This window comes from Caenorhabditis elegans, chromosome I, assembly GCF_000002985.6.
Source record: "Caenorhabditis elegans chromosome I".
In the NCBI taxonomy this organism is placed as follows: Eukaryota; Metazoa; Nematoda; class Chromadorea; order Rhabditida; family Rhabditidae; genus Caenorhabditis; species Caenorhabditis elegans.
Window position 1 is genome coordinate 4079813 of NC_003279.8, and position 20855 is coordinate 4100667.

General features: G+C 36.6%; 2 protein-coding genes across 13 annotated transcripts in view; both read left to right on the forward strand.

Moving 5' to 3' along the window:
• Window positions 1-11073, forward strand: part of unc-89 (Muscle M-line assembly protein unc-89) — a gene marked incomplete at both ends in the record, with an annotated part of 55184 nt that extends 44111 nt beyond the window's left edge. For 9 of the 12 annotated variants that reach the window (NM_001356807.3, NM_001356808.3, NM_001356809.3 and 6 more), the window contains 13 exons: window positions 2124-2480; window positions 2590-2854; window positions 3202-3488; window positions 4012-4133; window positions 4253-4656; window positions 5213-5413; window positions 6844-7371; window positions 7645-7966; window positions 8342-9126; window positions 9483-9811; window positions 9870-10088; window positions 10135-10374; window positions 10516-10615. In NM_001356807.3, the coding sequence (NP_001343717.1) occupies window positions 2124-2480; window positions 2590-2854; window positions 3202-3488; window positions 4012-4133; window positions 4253-4656; window positions 5213-5413; window positions 6844-7371; window positions 7645-7966; window positions 8342-9126; window positions 9483-9811; window positions 9870-10088; window positions 10135-10374; window positions 10516-10615 (4159 nt within the window). Of the gene's footprint in view, window positions 1-726; window positions 894-1694; window positions 1813-2123; window positions 2481-2589; window positions 2855-3201; window positions 3489-4011; window positions 4134-4252; window positions 4657-5212; window positions 5414-6843; window positions 7372-7644; window positions 7967-8341; window positions 9127-9482; window positions 9812-9869; window positions 10089-10134; window positions 10375-10515 lie in introns of those variants that run through there. The other 3 variants (NM_001306525.3, NM_001306524.2, NM_001025814.4) reach the window with 3 other exon arrangements.
• Window positions 11074-14347: 3274 nt separating this feature from the next.
• Window positions 14348-18518, forward strand: acd-2 (DEgenerin Like). The gene is made up of 8 exons (NM_001322671.2): window positions 14348-14497; window positions 15230-15351; window positions 15781-16134; window positions 16183-16303; window positions 16460-16781; window positions 16830-16995; window positions 17176-17831; window positions 18089-18518. The coding sequence occupies exons 1-8, from the start codon at window positions 14367-14369 to the stop codon at window positions 18296-18298; spliced, it is 2082 nt and encodes a 693-aa protein (NP_001309477.1). The 5' UTR covers window positions 14348-14366; the 3' UTR covers window positions 18299-18518.
• The last annotated feature ends 2337 nt before the right edge of the window (window positions 18519-20855 follow it).

The window sequence follows — 20855 nt, forward strand, 5'->3', positions numbered from 1 at the left end:
GTCGAAATGATTTTTTATATTTTTTTAAATTGTCAGTCAAAAGATTGGCAAATCGTCAAATTTTCGTAAAATGTGAACTACATATATAAGAGGTTGTAGAAACCAATTGTATTGTTAATTTTCAAAATTACGAGTGCCAAATGCTGGCACTTAATAACTAAACATTGCGTAAAGTAAACAATTTTTAATTTGAATATAAAAGATCATCTCGCTAATTTTTTTTCTTCGAGAAGTTACAGGAAAATTGAAAGATGTCTACAATATTTATTCTGAATCCAAAGTAAGCCAATAATTTTTTTTTAATTCTGGCGATGCTTCACCGTCGAGGTTCTCAAAACACAAAATCATTTAAAAAATTTTTTAAAGAAATTTCTTGGTACTTGAAACTGTGCCAAAATATAGTCAGAATGGAAAACATCACAAAATGAATACAAAACACTTACGCTCAAACTTACAAAAAAATTCTTCGACGACAATCTCATATTCAAATCAGAAGCCAGTAGAATGAAGCAGTTGGCACCGCAGCAGGAACTGAATAAAATAACGAACGGAGGGCTCACATCAGCTGCATCCATCCATCCATCCATCCATCCATCCATCCCCTTCTCGTTGAAATTTTGTGAAATGAGAATGTTGTAAGAACGGAATAAAAACAGATGCGTTGTATTTGTGCGCAGTGTCTTCGCTCCGGAGGCGGCACCCACTTTTTATTGCCGATTCGTTTTCTCAGCTGAATCTCTTTCAAATACTGAATCAAATTATTTCAATATGTTGCTCCGATGTTAGGGATACTGCGTGCTTGATCCTTTTTATGACCTGGATTTCAAAAGATTCGTCTAATATTAGACTCAGCAGCCGGGAATGTTTAGATTGGTAGAGGACTGTGAACTTTGGTAAGTTGGGGGTAATATCTAACTTGCGCTTAAAGTATGGTGCATTAGAGCAGGTGCTTGTAGGCATATTCATGAACATATATATTAACAGACAAACATATTCAATATACCGACGTTTTAAGCGACGCTCAAAAAGTTTGGAAAATGCGCTGCATTGTGGAGCTCTTCATATTCTCTGATTCACAAAAAACGTCAAAATTAATTATCCAGATTTTTAAATATTGATTCAAGTTTTTTAGAAAAGGCGCACATGGTAGGTAGGACCTTCCTTATACCTACCTCCCGCCTGTTTTTAGCATTTTGGCATGAGCTCCTGTGTTTCAAATTCATACAGTGTATACTTCTAGGTTCACTTTTATTTTGGCAGCAGACATTCATATAGGCAAAAGATAATTCTATAGATATAAAGCAGGTCTACATGCTTGAGGCACTCGTATAGGCCTAACCCAGGCGTATGTCGTTTTGAACAAGGCGCAAAACTTGAATGGAAACACACAATTTATGCGAGTTTAAATAAAACTTAACTTGGTATCAAGCAGACGTTCCCCCTGCTCTGTCAAACTTCCATGGTCCCCGTCTGATGTCATTCTAGTTCATTTCGTAACACCTTGTTCCCCTCATTTTCTCTAATCATCTGGTCATTTCCATTCTCTCTCACCTGTTACAATGGCAAGATGTTTTCTCATCGAAGTTTCTGCGCTTCTTCGTCTTGCATAGTGTCTAGATGACCAAGTTTTTATGCGTCCGGACCAGGGGCAAAAAGATATGATATGATAGGCGCTGGCTGAGGATCTGCAAAGCTAAGAGAAGAAGCTCATGGCAGAGCAATACGAACAGAAACAACGGACACTATAGTGAGAGCTTGGTCCAAATGATTATTATTTTTTCGTAACATAATGGTTAGGTTTACCATTAATTGGTAAGTACAAACATCCAAAGGTGCTTTAGGAAACCTAATTTTCTACGCCTTGGTTATCTCATTAACTTATGACCTAGGTAAAATACCTGCCTTTAAGAGGTGTTCCTGCTGCAAAATTAGATTAAAATAAAAGCTATGAAAACTGCAAACATCTGAGATCACTTCAAAATGTAGAAAAATAAAAATCAGACTGCTATGAGGTAGGTATGAGGCAGGCACCTTTGCTGTAGCAAGCCGTGCCTTCCTATCATAACATCCAAGCCCTATCAAAGTACATGTTTCCAAAATCTAATTTTCATCCAATTTTTCAGTGCAAACTCAACTATCGACGGCCTCTCAAGCCTTGCGCACCCTGGCGTCGAAATTGCTGAGCCAAAAGGAGTCAACCGTGAAACATGTGTTCGTGTCTTTGTTCGTCAACTTCTTCTTGCTCTCAAGCACATGCATGATTTGCGAATTGCCCATCTAGATCTCCGTCCCGAAACCATTCTTCTTCAAGATGATAAGCTGAAATTAGCAGACTTCGGTCAAGCAAGACGCCTTCTACGCGGCCTTATCACCGGAGAAATCAAGGGATCGCCCGAGTTCGTGAGCCCTGAAATCGTGAGAAGTTACCCATTGACCCTGGCAACTGATATGTGGAGTACTGGAGTTTTGACATATGTATTGTAAGTTGTTTCTTTATTGTTACACAGAATTGTTATTGTGAATACACGCTGTACACATCATCAATCGTGCTCACTGAGGTTTAAACTTCAATAAAAACTTAAATTCCAGACTAACCGGATTGTCACCATTCCACGGAGATAATGACAATGAGACCCTTGCAAACGTTGATAGTTGCCAATTTGATTCGTCTCCTCTTGGCAACTTCTCCTATGACGCCGGAGATTTCGTCAAGAAACTGTTGACCGAGATTCCAGTCTCACGTTTGACAGTTGATGAAGCATTAGACCATCCATGGATTAACGATGAAAAGCTGAAAACTGAACCTTTGTCAGCTGACACGTTGAGGGAATTCAAATATCAGCATAAGTGGCTGGTAAGTGGCGTTTTGAAAGAGTTCTAAACCTCCGCATTATAGGATTACTGTAGTATTATCATAAAAGTACTGAGATTGCCAGTTTAGAATCACACTGGGAAACTAATTTCAAAAACAAATGAGACGCTAAGAACAATTCCATGAAAACCTTACCTGCCACCCAGTCTGATCCTTGCAGTCCATTCGATAGTGTGTACTTATCCCCCCACTCCGAAAAAGAAAAGAGCACACAACATTTATCTACACTGCAACTTCACTTTTCTCAACTCCTACTCAGCTGCGCGCTCTCAAATTTGCCCTCAACACTCTCGAGACGAAACAAAAAACCAATCTTTCATATTTTATAGGAACGTCGCGTGTTCGTTCAACAGACGCCGTCCGAACAGATTCTTGAAGCAATTCTTGGTCCGGCAACGGCACAAGCTCAACAAAATGCTCCTGTAGCACCGGAAGGTCGACGTCCTGCTGAAATTTACGACTATCTGAGAATTCAGCCGAAAAAGCCACCACCGACTGTGGAATACGTTCCACAACCTAGAAAAGAGCATCCGCCGTTTATTGACGAATTCGGACAACTTATTGACGGAGACGCTTTTGATCGACCAGAGGGTACTGGATTTGAAGGACCACATAGGTAGGATTGTTTTCCTGATAATTGTTGTGATGTCTCATTATAATTCCAAATTCTGGATAATTTTTTTTAAATAGAAATTTAGTGCCCAATCATTTTGAATTTAGTTGACCTTTGAATTTTTTTTTCGAATTTTGAAAATTACTTCGAAAATGTTTAAAAATTCGAAGTATTCAGTTTGAATAGTCCATTCGCCAAAAATTGTCACTTCTAATTTTGGAAGTTGATTCAAATATTAAATTTTACTAGTAGAATAAAATATTAGAATTCGCTTCAAAATTCTTCAGGTACTAGTTCTGGTAATAGAAGCATACAAAACTTATAAAAGTTTTTGAAATAAGTTTTTAGAGTTCTATACCTTGATATGTACATTCTTGATAAGTTCAGAAGTAGATTTTTTATTTCAGTTTTATTTTTCAGACTTTTTTTCAAAAGAGTTTTAATTCAAAAAAATGACTCGAACATGCTTGGCAATTTATTTTTTAAATTTTCAACAAAACAATCCCACTCAAAATTCGAATTTCAGACAACCACCACAAATTCCACCTCAACCTCAACGACCGAACCAGGCAGCTCACGATTCGAGACGACACGAACAACAACCACAACATCAGGGGCAACCACAGCGAATTCCTGTTGATCAATACGGTAAGTCCCCCTGAACTTTTTTGCGGTTTTTATTTACAAGAATAGTTTTTAAAAAAGCGGTTATGCACCTTTAAAATCCAAGTTGATAATAGAATACTCTCATCCAATAATTTTTCTAGGTCGTCCGCTAGTCGACCCACGTTACCTGAACGATCCATCGCACCGCCCGAGTTCCCTTGACGACGCTCCATTCTACGTGGACAAATACGGAAATCCGGTGCACTTTGACAAATACGGTAGACCAATGGCTCCACAAAACTTGGAAAAGCGAAAGCTTATCCCACAAGACAAAGGAGAAACCCCATCTCATTCCAAAAAAGAAAAGACTCAGCATCCAGTTGCTACACCGATTCTAGCATCGCCGGGAGGAGATCAACAGCAGCAGAAGATCCCGATGAGAATGATCCGTGGGGAACGAAGAGAAATCGAAGAGGAAATTGCGAATAGAATATTATCAGATATTTCTGAAGAAGGATCAATTGCTGGTTCACTTGCCAGTTTGGAAGATTTTGAGATTCCCAAGGTGACTGAAGGGGACGGATGTAACATGTGTGGAGAATGACATTAACTTGAATGGGGGCTTTTTCGCTCTTTCAAATGTCGCTTCTTGATCTAACCACAAATTTTATACACATTTCGTGCTCTAGTTCATTGATCTTGAGAATTAAAAATTATTAATTAAAAGTAATAGAAACTTAAATCCTGCAAAGTTTTTTTCACAAACGTACATTTTTAGTAAATTGAAAAATAATTGAGACTTTACAAAACTAGTGACCCCAAAATACAACGTATAGCGCATAAATTTATATTTTGTACGGAACTTGAATTTACTGCACTATATATTTTTTGATTATCAACAAATTTTACCTGGTCTTTTAGGATCCGGAATTTTTTTACAGGATATTTGTGTGAAGAATTTCTTAAAACCGCTCTTATTGAGCTAATGTAAAATTAAAATAATTTTTTTTAATAAGTGCATATATTTAGACAAAGCACCCACAGTCAATACTGAACCTTAACAAAAGTCTAGAAAATTATTTACGTCCACCTATTCTTCCGAGATTTTTTTATTTTTCCAGGATTTCCAAGTAGAGGCATCTGAGCCATCAACACCAACTCTCACACCAGAAGTAACAATCAGAGAGACTATTCCAAAGCCAACACCATCTCCAACATCCCCACAGAAATCTCCAGTTCCACAACCACAAGGTCTCTTGATTCCAGCAAAGGTCACCTACTCTGACTCAATACTCGCCGGACTCCCTGCAGCAGATAAAAAGGTGAGAGATATACATAGAGACAGTTTGAAGGAAAAATAAATATTGAAAATAGAGCAAAAAGTGAAGTTTATAACTGGTATATATCCGTGATGAGTTGAAAGGGGGGTCAGCAAACTTTGTGTGAAAGGGTGAGAGAGTAAAGCTCTTCAAAATCCGCGGAGGGGATGGCAAAGGTAACTTGTTCAAGGAAATGAGGAAATGGGTGGGAATGGGGAGAGAAAGAGAAAGTCACTGTGTTTTACGTTTTGTCTTTATACTGCGTAGGTGGCAAAGGTTTCACCTGTTTCATTTTATCGATTTTTTAATAAAAATTTTTTCCACATATTTTTATGAAAAATTGTGTCTGAAAATTCTGAAATAGTGTTTGTCCAAAATTCAAAGCTTTGAATATAGAAGTTGCATAGTCTCACATTTCGAAGCTCTGAACAAATTAAAATTTTCGCGTAAATTGTGATGTTCTTTTTTTGAAACTTTGAACTGACTATGAGCATTTTGTAGAATTTTTTATTTCTTCAATCTTGATTAAGTTTTATTCATTCATTTTAAGTTTTTTTTTACCTTCATGGTTCCTATATTATTCATTTTAGAGTAAACTTCGCCATTTCTTTTTTGATGTTATTAGGTGTTAGGCAGGCGTAGTCAGGCTAGGTATTAGATAGGCCCAGGCAGCCTTTGTATTTAGGTAGGCGTAGACTGGACAGGTATAGATAGTTTTGGAATTAATTTGTTTGACTTAAAAAATAATATCAATTGTGGAAATTCAGAAACTAATAGTTATACTTAAATCTTAGATACCTCAACCCTCTGATTTTTGAGGCAGTTTTGCCCACTTTTTAAGACTTTATTATTTTTACCTCTTGTTCTCTTCTTCTCACCTACTATTTTTCTCAAAACATTAGTGTCTCTCCAGAAATGAGCTCACTTGATGAATTACCTCGTCCTGTGAGCCCATCTCGTCCAACAACTATGCACATTTCTCCGTCTTTGCGCCCACCAACAGCAGCAGCAACTAACGGCGGTGTCAAAATATCTTGCATTGACCGTAAAATAGAGCAGAAACTGCTGAACACCGGAAAGGTGGGCAAGACGCCGGGAAAACTGGCGAGAAAAAAGGCAAATGAGGTTGTTGAAGTGGATGTTCAACGCCCTGATGCGTTGAGAATAGATGAGGTATCTTTTGAAAAATTGGAGTTTTTCTTCGGAAGAGCTCGACTTTTTTCACCTTTTCTGCACTTGCACATAATTCAACAGGGTATGGGTGATATTTGTTATTTTGGTTGGGAACTTTTTTAATAATGGGATTTTTACAAAAAGTAAAGTAAATTCGAGTCATGAAAGTTTTGGGAAACTTTTTTCACAAATTGAAAAAAAATTTAAAAAAAACAACACTTTTAAAATTCAAAAATACTTACCAAAATTCTATCTTGCAGGTCCTCGAAGACGCGGAAAACGATCCATCCATCCCAGTCGGTGCTCCACTTTTCCTTGAAGGACTCCACGGATCTGATCTTACAATCGACACGACCTCAGCTTCAGGACTGATCAAAGTCACATCCCCAGCTATCAACCTCAGTCCAAATCCAAAATCTCCACGCCGTTCCACTCCAGGTACAAAGAGTCCAGTTGTGTTGAGTCCACGTCAAGAGCACTCAATGGAAGTATTGATCGCAACAAAGCGAGGAAAACCTGGATTCTTGCCACCAGGAGAACTTGCTGAAGATATTGATGATGAGGATGCATTTATGGATGACAGAAAGAAACAAGTGAAACCAAAGGATCATGATGGAGAAAATGATTTCAAAGATGAGAAAGAAAGACTGGAGAAGGACAAAAACAGAAGAACTGTTAACTTGGATGATCTTGATAAATATCGTCCAAGTGCATTCTACAAAGATGATAGTGATTTCGGACATCCTGGATATGATATTGATGCAACTCCATGGGACTCACATTATCAGGTAGAAAATTGAAAATTTAACAGCCTAGCTCAACTTTTCAAAAAAAATTTCCCCCAGCTCTTTAAAGTAATTATTGTATTAGATTCCAAAAAAACCAAATTTCATAGTACAACTTCTTAAAATTTTCTCGATATTTTTAATCGCTGTTCAAAGTTTTAAATATAAATATTAGGCTAAATTCCGAACTTAACCAGTGAAATTTGGATACCCATCGACTGAAAAACTATGTCAATCAATTTTAGACATAAAATTCAAAATCCGCTCTCTTTTCAGATTGGTCCAGACACTTATCTGATGGCTGCTCGTGGAGCCGCCTTCAACTCCCGAGTCCGTAACTATCGTGAGGAACTCTTCGGAATGGGGGCTCCAACTGTCAAACAGGGATTCCTCGGAGTCAGAAATCGTGACATTACTGTTCGTGAACGTCGTCGTTACACTGATATCCTCCGCGAGACTACACAAGGCCTTGAGCCAAAATCTCATGAGCAATCAACAGCTCTTCTTCAAAAAGCTCCATCAGCAACAGCAATTGAGAGAATTAAGGCTGATATTGAGAAGGTCACGCCGTGTGCCACAAAGAAGAATGATGATGGAAGTAAGTTATTTGAAAGTGGCTTTGTATGTAATTCAGAGAAAAAGTTTTGTGAATAAATAATGTTCTTTTAACAAACTGAAAAAATAAACATGTAGTACTTGTGCCCGAACTTCTAACTACCACACAGTGCACACAAAAAACATTGGTTATGCCTAGAAAGTTTCCGCCTGAAACTGCTAATATGTTAAAATAAGCTGAATTTGAATTACCGCGCAAAATGCTTTGCGAGGGAATTTAAATTTAAGCTATTTGCTTTTTGATAAAACATTTATGTTAGTTTTAGACAATTTTTTAAAATATATTTTCAAATTTAACAAACTGAAAATAGAGAAACTTATTTCCAAACGGCTCCTTCTTTAATTGAATTGTTTTCAGCCTTTGCCCCAATCTTCACTGCCCGTCTCCGTGATGTGTATCTTCGTAAAAACCAACCAGCAATTTTCGAATGCGCTGTTTCAGCCAGCCCGGCTCCAAAAGTTACTTGGGACTTCCAAGGGAAGATTCTAGAGTCTAACGACAGGGTTACAATCGAACAAGATAACAATGTCGCCCGTCTTATCCTTAACCATGCAGCTCCTTACGATCTTGGAGAATACGTGTGCACTGCCATAAATGAATATGGAACAGATAAATCAAGTTGCCGACTGATAAGTGGAGAGACTCCATCTCGTCCAGGAAGACCTGAAGCTGAACTCTCATCTGATACGGAGATTTTCATTCAATGGGAAGCTCCAGAAGGACCAACATATCTGGAAGGTATCACCTACAGACTCGAATATCGTGTTGCAGGACCGAATGATCATGGTGACCCATGGATCACTGTTTCTGAAAAGATTGATGATGAATCTGTAATTGTTAAACATCTATCACCACTTGGAATTTATCAATTCCGAGTCACTGCACAGAATGGATTCGGTCTAGGGCTCCCATCATTGAGTAGCAGAATTGTTCAAACTCACGGAAAAGGAGCACCAAAGTTGCAAATTGATGTTTTGAAATCCGAGATTCGACTGAATGTTGTTTCAATGCCTCAAAAGTCTACAAATCAATTAGGAGGAATTTCGGAGGAAAGTGAAGAGGATTCGGAGGCAAGAACGGCAAATGAAGATATGAAATCAAATCTGCAATTGCAAACTGATGATCCAACAGGACGGTTCCAGGTAAGGGACACTTCAGGAAATAAAAAGAAAGTCATGTGAAATTTTCCCTTTATACTGGGAATAATTAGGCAAAATCCCTACTAACAATATCCATATTTTGGTACACTGAAAGTAATTCTAAACCTGTATTTTATAACGAGACATCTATAAATTTTCTAGCAGAAATTTGCCCCCAAGAAAATTATTTTTTTGAATAATTTTTAAAAGAGTTTTTTTTGGTGTTTTGGGGTGAGTTTCATAATACATATATAATTAATACAATTTTGCACTCACAAGTAAAAAATAGTTCTTGTGGCATTTTAAAATTTAAATTTATATCATTTTTTCATTTCACTATTCCACATAAAATTGTTCAGATCGGTGGTCTCAAGTTCAAGGGACGTTTCTCTGTGATCCGCGACGCCGTCGATTCCACAACAGAAGGTCACGCCCATTGCGCTGTGAAGATTCGTCATCCATCGTCTGAAGCGATCTCAGAGTATGAATCGCTTCGTGATGGTCAGCATGAAAATGTTCAACGCCTTATCGCCGCATTCAATAACTCCAATTTCTTGTATCTATTATCGGAAAGACTCTACGAAGATGTGTTTTCTCGTTTTGTGTTCAACGATTATTATACAGAAGAACAAGTTGCATTGACAATGAGACAAGTCACTTCGGCACTTCATTTCTTGCATTTCAAAGGGTGAGCTTTAACAGTTATTAACAGTTATTAATTCCTAATTCTAATATTTTGATTTTAGAATTGCCCATCTTGATGTGAATCCACACAACATAATGTTCCAATCAAAACGTAGTTGGGTCGTGAAACTAGTTGATTTTGGAAGAGCACAAAAAGTGTCGGGAGCTGTGAAACCAGTTGATTTTGATACTAAATGGGCTTCACCAGAATTCCATATTCCGGAAACTCCGGTTACCGTTCAAAGTGACATGTGGGGTATGGGAGTCGTCACTTTCTGCCTGTAAGTTTAATTTTTAATTTTATTTTAATAAACCAACAAATTTCAGTCTCGCTGGATTCCACCCGTTCACTTCTGAATACGACCGCGAAGAGGAGATCAAGGAGAACGTGATCAATGTGAAATGTGATCCAAATTTGATTCCAGTCAACGCTTCCCAAGAATGCCTTTCATTTGCCACGTGGGCGCTCAAAAAGTCGCCAGTTCGCCGAATGAGAACCGACGAGGCTCTTTCTCATAAGTTCCTTTCTTCAGATCCATCGATGGTTAGAAGGAGGGAATCTATTAAGTAGGTTTTTTGGTGGTTTTTTCTAGTTCTAGAGGAAGAGTTCAAGATCATGAAACATTGCGGACTGTTGCAATTTTTGAAAGTCAGAAAGCCTGAAAGAAAATCACGAACAGATCTTAAATTTATAACTGTTATTTCCAGATACTCTGCATCAAGACTCCGAAAGCTTGCCGCAATGATCCGCCAGCCAACATTCAGCCAACCAATCAGCGAAGAGCTCGAGTCGAAATATGGAAAATAAATGTTTCATTTTCTTTTTTTTTACCAATAATTATGCTTTAAAATTTGAATAGTTTAATCATTTTCTCTTTTTTTTCGACAAACTTTTTGGATACAATCTGTGCCCGAGATTTTCCAAATTAATAGTCGAATTTATCGTTTCTACGAGTAGATTTTTATTCATTTTTGAACTTTTTTTTAACTTTAAAAGCCTTCAACGACTTTTTGCCTATTTTGTGCTTTCTGTTTCCCGAATCTGCTTAATTTTCTCTTGTGCCCAAGGAGAAATTGAGTGGGGTGGGAAACTTGTGTTAAATGTTTTTTTTTTAATTTTTATTTATGCAACGATGATTAAATTGTAATTAGAATAGCTTCATATTTCTATTTTCATAACTTTTTAATGATAACCTTCTTCCTTCCATTTTTCAGAAAACAAACGAAATGTATGTATCTGCCGAATAAAGTTCTGAAAATTTTTGATAAAACTAGACAAAAGGTTAGGAGGTTGAATTTTCAACGATTGAGAATTAGTTCAGGAAGTACTCAAGTACAAAAAATTATTTTTCTTTTTGAAAACTCATTTATAGCTTTAGAACCTTGCGTAATCTGAATATTGATTTAACGTTTTTTTTTTTAGAAAATTGAATCAAATTCCCAGTTTTTTTTAAAGAAAGAACCAAAACAAAAATTTCAGTATTTATTTCGTTAACAAAAACATTTTGAAATTTTTTTGAAAAATAAACAATTAGGATATAACTCTGAATAGTTAGCTTTTAGAAGATTAAGCTATTAGAAACATTGTAATTTTTGATGGCACGCCCCACGGGAGAAGACATTTTTGAACTTGAACCAATAAGCACTAGGGAATACTGTAGGCACTAGGATCGAAAAAGGTTAAATATCTTCAGTGGAGATGTAGTCTTTATCTATTTATAATAGTCCAACATGATCAAATAAAATACTTCAAACATTTTTGTTGTTGTTGTAAAAATTTCAGCCAAAGTTTTGGAAAATTGCCAAATTTTCCAAAAATATGGAATTTTTGAGTAACTTTTACCAGGTTCAAATTTCTAAAATTGTTAAGTTTAAACGGGATTAAAATTTTAAAAACCGTGGAAAAAATTGTTTCTGTTCAGTTTCCAAAATTATGACCAAAGTTTTTGTACCTAGATTCCCAATTTGAGCCGCGTTAGGGCCGCTTTTGTATTTTTACTTGTAGGATCCTAGATTAAACAGAGAGAATACGGTAGCGTTCCCTGCCAATTAAAATAGTTTTCAAAGAAATTCGTATGATATCACAAAACTGATAGTGGCAGCAGAACCCTTATCTATTACGTTGACTACAGTAACCTACTGGCCCCCGTTAACTGACGTTCTTTGAAGGCATTCGTTTGTTTTCTCGATTTCCTGTGATATTTTGTTATTCTATGATCTCTTTTTGATCTTTTTCTGTGTTTTCTCTCAAGGTTGTCCCTAGTTTCTATTCCTGATACTCTGTTCCGCTTTCTTGTCACTTCTCCATGAATGAAGATTGATAATACCGGTTATGCGCGCGACTTTTAAAAATCACAATACACACATACAATAACAATTTGATGGGGGAAATATTTTGATCGGAAGCTTCTGGGATCATAAGGTTCAAAAGAGGAAATCTATGAAGGATGCTACGGGCGGAATTTTTTGGACTTGCTATACTAATTTTTCTACCAGAAAATGATGGTGTTACATTTTCAGACAAAGACTAAAGAAAAGAAGGATTTTTTAAAAGTACATATAGAAAAACATGCCCAAAAAATCAAAAAGTAAGAATAAGCACAACAGGAAATATTTTTATTCTTTTTCCATTTTCTCGAAATATATACTGTTCCCGAAAAGTGACGCCAAGTTGATAAATGAACCTTTAATAAATGATATCATTCCATTTTTTGGAGAGTAATTAGTCGATGTACTCGACAATTGAAAATAGGAACGACGCAGACCAAAATTCAAGGTTTGAAGCATTTTTATACGATTTTTGGTTTCTGATTTTATACGGTGGGTCTCTTTAGAACATGGCAGATTTTATAATTTATTCAAATTCTAGAAATTATGTCAATCTCATTTTGATGCTCTTTGATTATGAACCTGGTTCGCACGGAAATCAAGCTTTCCGTTGCATTTCTTGTTGGGGTTTTCTGCTATTTTTATATTTGAATTCGGTTTTAATTATTTGGAATCAAATGTTATAAAAGTTCAAACCTGATGCAATGTTCAATGTTTTTTTGGAAATTTACCAAAACTCTCGGAAAAATTAGTTTTCGCACAACTTCCAAAAATATTTTACATCCAAATTCAATACAGTTCCAATGAGCAGCAAAACCGAAGAAAAACCGTGAAATGTCAGGTGCTTCAAATTGTTTCAAAAAATGACGTTACTTTCCCGCCGTTCCAACTAGAAATGTCTGGAATCTGACCCTTACTCGCTGTACTCGTCCAAAGTTGAAAGTAATTTCAGGTTACCGTCAACGCCGTCTGCTATCAATCTTCTATTATCAACTGGTGATCTCGTTATAAGAATTTTCAAAATTAATCAGAATCATTTCCTTTTCTTTACACTAGATCATAATCATTTTCACTTTCATTATGATAATTTTCGCATAAATCGGAAATGATTTCACTTCTTCTTATTCTTGAATTATTTTATGATCAGCTCATTGATCAGCTCATGTAAATATGATTTGTTTGCTGCTTTTCAATTTTCAAATTGTTTATTTTTCTGGATCACTAAAACATGTCTAGAAGAGTATTTATACTAGTTTGTGCAAAAAGGGGGAAGTAGTGAAATATCACAGAATACTTTGAATTTTTAGTTTTTGAACTTGCCTTGCTACTTGAGATAAACAATTTTATGGTCTTAACTGATCGAATATCTTTCAACCTACGAAATTTTGGTTTTTGAATTACATTCTATTTGGATGATTTGAAAGACCAAATAAATTATGCATTATGCATTAAAAAAGTTCAACACTTATAGATTTCCGATGCTTCAAATATAATTGTGAAGAAAAGTAAGCTGAAAATCAATTAATTTGGCAAACCACTTGAATATGCTGTACTTATTTTTGTGATCTGTAAAAAATGATATAGTCCATACATTATGCAAAAGTACTCAAATTCCGAGCGTAAAGTTGTTTTGGATGCTTAAAAATTTTCACATTCCAAAACAGGTGCTAGACTTTTTAATGAACCGAAGAATGCCAGGCCGATAATAGTTGAGTAATAGGAGTTCCATAACAGTACGTCATCAAGGTAGGCACTAGGCAGGCATAGGTTAGCATGACGATTTTTTAATAGGAGCAGGATTATAGATAATCGTCTCCCGGAATCCCTTGCCTGCTCCCTTTTCTGAACTTTGATTCTACCGTACACCTATTTTCTCCAGTAAACACTGGAACACATAACATCTGTTTATATTTTTTGTCAAGATTCATGTGGTTTCAGTATGATGATAGTAGTGCCTAAAAATAGGAAAATCATAAACTATGAACTTTCTTCCAATTAGGCAAGTGAGCCCACAACAATCCAAACACAAATATTTCAACTTCCGATTGGTTATCATTTGCCAATCAGCCGATCAAAGAGACACCTTTGATTTCAATTTCTCTCAACTCGACGCCTCCTCCTCTCCTATTCCATCTCTATCTTGTGTAGTTGTCAACGTTGTCGCCTTGCAACCACTACTTTGATTTTCCCCCCATAATCATCGTTTGACCGGTCATTTTCAGTCATTGATCATGCATCTCGAGGACGGTCCTTCAACGAAACCACCAGATTTTGAGAACGAAAAAACACAAGAGACATCATTGTCGGGAGAAGAGTTTGAAAATAATTCCACATTAGGAACCATGCGTGATGCTAAATCGTGGTGAGTTTTGATGGTAGCTCTAACCTTTAGAAGTACTGCATAGCGCCTAAAATGTATCTTATTGTTTCCCGTAAACCTCCAGATTGATAGCTTGATCCTTCGAAACCATTGAGATTTTCCGAATATTTATACCCTCTGAATAGACAAGAGGCCACAGAAGGAAAAAGGAAATATAGAGCCAGTTTTGATAATATTTAATCAAATTTCGACCGGTCAATGGCAATGGTCAAGAGAAAAGATGACGTGAGAAGAAATCTAAACATCCCTGTGTCTGATAGTAGAAATTCTTAAGGGGTTTTCATGTTTCAAAAATCTGTTTATTTCAACTCATTACTTTCGAGTCTTGGAATTTCTGCCATTTTCGAAATAAAGTTGGCATACTAAATAGATATCTGCGTTATCCTACGTTCAGGTGTGGACTAGCCAGGCGTGTAGGCATAAGGCAGGCGTAGGTTGCTTTGAACGCAGAGCATATTGTACTGTAATTTTCAAACACCAAAAATAGAATCAGTATGCGATAAAGTTCGCAAATAGGAAAGAGGCCATAACTTTGGCAAACATTAGGTTTTTGTTGCATTTCCATCGAAAATTCTGAAAATCAGTTAGTTGGCAGAACTGACTAGAGCAGCCCTTAGATCACCTTTTATGTCGATTTTAGAACGGTGAGTTTTACCCCGCTCCCTTTTTGACGTGCATTCTTAAAACTTCAATTATTTATAAACTCAATTCCAGGGCGGCAGCGAACAAGCAGTTTGCCAATCAACTAGTGATACAAGTTCCAGTAAATTCCTTCAAAAATGGGAAAAAGATTAAAGGAGTCGGGTCGGCTTTTCGGGAAACTAAACATTTCTCAAGTAAGTCATGTTTTTTGTTATAAAAATTTGCACTGAAAATTGAAAAATGCAAGTTTTGGAAAAGGTAAAAATTGGAAATATTACTGATTTCGAAGAAAACATTTAAATTTTTAAGTGACAAAAATGCCATTTTGAAAGTTGAATTTCGGAAAGTTGTTCTATGTTTTTTATTAAGAAGAATTAAGGAACTCAGCTTGAAGTTGTGTATCTTCACATTTTGCAGCTTTAAAAATTTGGTCCCCTAGTTTCCAAAAAAAAAAAAGATTTTTTTTCAAACTTGTACTTCCAAGAATCTTTGAACCTTACTCTTTTTCTTCTTTTTAAAAGTCGTGAACTCGTTTTTTCTTTACAAATACATATCAAAGAAGAATCATGAAAAGTACTTTTAATGGTTGCACCGAGTCCCCCTTCACTCAAAAATCTTTACAGGTACAACTACAATGCACGGTCCAAAACGAATATTTTATGGGAAAGGAGTCGCGCGTGCCTTTTGGATGCTTATCGTCGGACTTGCGTTGGCAATGCTTTGTTTTCAGATCTTCATTCTCCTCCAGATGTACTTCTCAAAACCAACACTTTCACAAGTTTCATTTATTGTCAACGAAGGAGGCATGGACTTTCCAGCGGTCACAGTGTGCAATTTCAATCCAATCAAAAAATCATATGTTAGAGAATTGAATGTATCTGGAGATCTTACTGGGGAAACATTGGAATATCTTTTACAAACAAATATGGATGCAATGTTTCTGTTTAGTAACTTAGATAGACATAATTTAAAAGAAAGTAAGAAAAATATAATTAAACGGCAAAAAAAGTCTTCAAATCTTTCAGCTCATGACGAAGCGGAAACATATTTCCAAAATCACACCGACTTCCAAATTATCAAATTTCTACGGACGGCAGGATACGATTGTGGGGAAATGTTCATGACATGTTACTTTGGAGGAAGAAGGTACTTTTTTCAAAAACAAAAAACAACATGGTCTTTCAGTTTCAAATTTTCAGTTTGAACCAAATTTTGCAAAACTCTACTAACTTTCGGGTATTTCAATGTTGATATTGGAAAATTTAGTTTTTGAAGAATTTTTTAAATTTCCATTAATTCCAGATTCGATTGTTGCAAGTACATGAAGCAAAAAGTGACGTCACTTGGAAAATGTTGGGAGCTTGATCTCCGAAACTTGGCGCCCGAATGGATGAGAAAACAAATATCGCCGGGAAGTGAAGCAGGACTTCAAATAGTTGTAGACGCTCAATTAGAAGAGGAATTAAAAGGAGAAAATGATGATGCAAAAGCTATCTTCTCAGATATCTATGAAAATGGATTTCGTTACTTTATTCATCCACCTGGGACCAATGCTCAACTGACTTCCGAGGGAATAAGTGTTTCGCCATCTCGAACTGTATACTCTGCTATCAAGACCGTTACTGTAAGTGTTGTTTTCAAACTGCAAGTTTAAAACTGAAAATATTTTCAGCACAATCTCCTAAACCGTGGCAACTGGGGAAATTGTTCAGAAAATTGGCCTGAAGGGTATAACACGTTCCTGTCTTACTCTGCATCTGCCTGTCGAGCATTGTGCATTGCACAATTCTTCAATGATACTTGTGGTTGTGCGCCGTTTACCTATAATGTTGATGGAAGTGAGTTACTAAATCTAAGTTATTTCTTAGATAGATATTTGTTTTTAACTGAAATTATTTTTGTAACCGGATTTTTGAATCTATTAACTAAAAAAAACAGATTTCAGTCAAATAGTTCTTCCTAGTTACATACCCACCAAAATCAATTTTATGATAAATTAAAAACAGATCCTTTTCCAGGAAAGAAGATCTGTGCTCCATACGAATCAATAACCTGTATGGATAATCATATGCTCAAAAAAGTCAACGGAACTGATTATCTTGAGCTTCCCGACTGTGAAGAGTGTCATATGGAATGCCAAAGCACAAGCTACACATCATACAACTCCTATGGAGATGGCTTTAATCGTGGGTCTCTCGAATGGCTCAAGAAGATCAGCAATAAATCGGAAACTCATATCAAGAACAACGTGGCAGTCATCAATATCTTCTTTTTGGAAATGTTCTACACATCGTATTCTCAGGTTCAAGCCACCTCATTAACTGAAATTCTATCAGACATTGGTGGTAATATGGGAATGTTTTTGGGAATGTCAGTGATCACAATCACTGAACTTTCTCTATTCTTTTCGAAAATTTTCTGGATTATGGTCTCGAAGCGAAGAAGGCAGTACATGTACTCCAAGAAAACTCATGAAAAAGAAAAAGAGCATCAATTGGATGAAGCGGTTAAGGAGTTTCAAGAGAGAAGATCCAGAAGAAACTCGAGAGAAAATATCTCAGCACTCGGGCACTACAGTAATCGAATCACGCCTGTTGATGATTTTCAGACTAAGTTCGGATACAAGAATGCGTTTTCTGAAGGGAATATGTCGAATTCTAGTTTAGATAGTGTGGTGAGTTATTTTTATTTTTATTTTTGTTCAAAAGTTTTGAAAAAAACTTAAAATTTCCCACAGTTTCTAGAGGTAGAATGGTGCAGCTTAGACCGGGTTGTTCATGGTGGTCTACGCCTGCGTAGGCATGAAGATATTCTGCACACCATGCATGGTTATCTGCATAAATTACCATTTATAAAAATCCAATTAGTTGTTCAAAGATCTGCCTTTTTCAAAAAAAAACATTAATATTTTTCATTCTCCTTATTTTCCAGATGGAGCTGAAATTCGACATCAACGAGCTGCGTCGTCAACTGAACCAGCCTTCAACTGACGGAATCGCCCGTATCCGCCTTCCCCACCAAACGAGTCGACAGAATTCTACTGAAAACTACTATTCATCCTCTCCACCAATCTTCACAATTGAGCCAATGTCTCGAAAACAATCGAAAACCTCTTTACCATCATCCTTGTCTCCTCGTTAATTAATTGTAAATAGCTTTATGTACCTATGTATTATGTCAGTTGGTAACCAGATTTAGCTGGTTGCCTTTTAACTTGTTCCCCACACACTTCCATGATCATTTTTTACGGGTTTTCGCTTCAAAACAATTTCACTTTTTTTCGCCGGATTCCAAAAAAATGTTAAAATCAAGTTGATTTTTATTATTAAAACAATAATAATAAACATTTTCTTTTCTGAAACAAGTTAAATTCAAAAATTAATAATATTAGGCTGTCGGGAAAGTCCTGTCCTATTTTTTTGTTTTGTCCTTGTGGGCTGGGCTGAATATCAATTTTGGTGTTTATGGGCTCCTAGTGTTTGATAAGCAGAAAAAAGTCTTTGCAGAAATTAACCCAGTATTGCATCGGATCCATTTCAAATTACCCATGAGCTTGCAAGCACGTTTGGGGTCTCTCATAACTTTATACCAGATAACATGAAATTGCTCGGCATGAGGAAAATTCTTCGTCGATTCCTACCTCATTAATTGACCCGTTCCAACCTTTTTCACCAAGTCAATGTTTTATAAACTCTTCTCACTCTCCAGCCGGCGACGGTTGGTTGGGCCGGCTTATTATTGAAAACGAGAAGTGGGTGTTGTACGCTAATCACCATATACAAGCTCAGTGGATTGGAGAAGGACAAACCGCACAGGATGTTCCGAAACTCGGCCTGCGCTCGAAAAACGTATGCTCTCTGTTTGGTCGGGAGTGCATGGCCCCTCTACTGGGAGCTGTTACCTGAGGGTGAAACCATAACCGTAGAGACAAACTCTAGATAACTACGGAATTTGAGGGAAACATTCGATCGTTCAGTCTTACAGGATAAGAAAGTATATTTCCAACATAATAACGCTCAACCATATGTTACAAAACATGTGAAGGAGGATCTGGCAAAATGTGGATGGCCGATTCTCACTCAACCACCGTATTCTCCTGACATTTCTCCAAGTGATTGTTGGCTTCTCTCCAATCTGACTTGTGCCCTCCGAGGTAGATCCTTCCCAACACGAGAAAATCTCCAAACTGATATCGAGCTATACTTTGAATCCCTGTCAGCTGGATTCTACAGGCAGGGAATCCACAAGTTAAATGAATGTTGGCAGGACATTGTTGAACATGATGGAACATATAACTGATTTCTTGTTTGAGTTTGCTTCGAGAAATAAATGATTGAAAAATAGGACAGGACTTTCCCGACAGCCTGATAGTTGTAAAGAGAGAGAGAGAGAGTGACCACAATATTACCGCAATGTGTCTTGGGCATACACTGTCGGTTCTTTATTTTTTCTAATTAAATAATAACTCCATAAAAGAAAATTGGTTGTAGGCAGACATGATGCCAGTGCAGACGCCTGAAGACTTTTTTGCCTACCTGCATTACAGAACTATTCTAAAAAACTTCCTGCAATTGAAAACAATTGTGCTCACGGAGCCTACCGTACTCCCCCGCACACTGCACATTGCTCGCTGTCACTGATCAAAATTTTTATTATCTCCTATCACTAGATTCCACGATTTCGAGCAGAACATTCTGGCCGGAAACAATTTGATTCAAAAGTGACCGGTCAGTTAAAAACGTGAGAAGAGGAGTCATCATACCAGCACACCCTTCACACGTTCTTATCAGTTCGTAACTGGTTTGTGATATTATGTGATAACAGCAAAAATAGCTGTCTATTTTTAGCCAGGAGCTCGTTAGAAATAGCTTAGGTACCGTTGTTTTTTGGTTGAGAAGAGAGTTGACGCACAGGGTTCACATGGATTGAAATATTGGAATATGAGTGTATAAAATTCTTGAATGTATAACTGGATGCTTCATTGAAGTATTTCTCCTGTCTGCAACAACGAAACAATGTCTGATAAAACCGTTTTCAGAATTTTTAACTCGTAGTCTGCTTCTATGATGTAGTTTGAAAGTTCATGTGGACTTACACGTGATCAAAAGAATTGAATGATTGTACAATGGAGGCAGAAAAACATTGAAGTTTAAGTGCCACCAAATTACCGTATTACCGTATTTTACAATTCTCTTACATTTCACCAGTCTTCAGCGTACTTCTCTCTTTTTTTAAATTTTAATAGACACTGCAAGTTGAAGTTTCGACTTTGTTTTTTTTTAAGATGAGATCTCTAGCATTTGTTTAGAATCGTTCTCCAAATTTCAGAATTTTTCAAGAAGGTTTACAGGCCTTTTTTTGATTGGAGAAACTAATTTTTTAGAGATGTCTTCGGTCTGATTACTGTAGAGTGGCACATACATCCCTTGGAAAAAGGTATACTGAAGAAGCCTCGTTTTCAAAATCTATCCCTTGTTGCCACCAATCTCAACTTCCTGCGTTCCTCGCCGCATATCATTACTGATTAAGTTTTGAACTAGACAATCAAAAAATGAACAGACAAAAGATGAAAGTTTCAAGTTCTAATAGGAACACGTCAATGATAGCTTTTTTGGGAAAACGAATGATTAAACCGTAAACCAAACAGCAAAAAATAATACCAGTTATGATATGTCTGTGTTGTACCCAAATCGTTGAA

Coding starts and splice junctions, on each gene's coding strand:
- acd-2 (NM_001322671.2), top strand. CDS start 14,367: ATGCATCTCGAGGACGGTCCTTCAACGAAACCACCAGATTTTGAGAAC. Junction 16,135..16,182: donor TAGACATAATTTAAAAGAAA/GTAAGAAAAATA, acceptor CAAATCTTTCAG/CTCATGACGAAGCGGAAACA. Junction 16,996..17,175: donor TACCTATAATGTTGATGGAA/GTGAGTTACTAA, acceptor ATCCTTTTCCAG/GAAAGAAGATCTGTGCTCCA.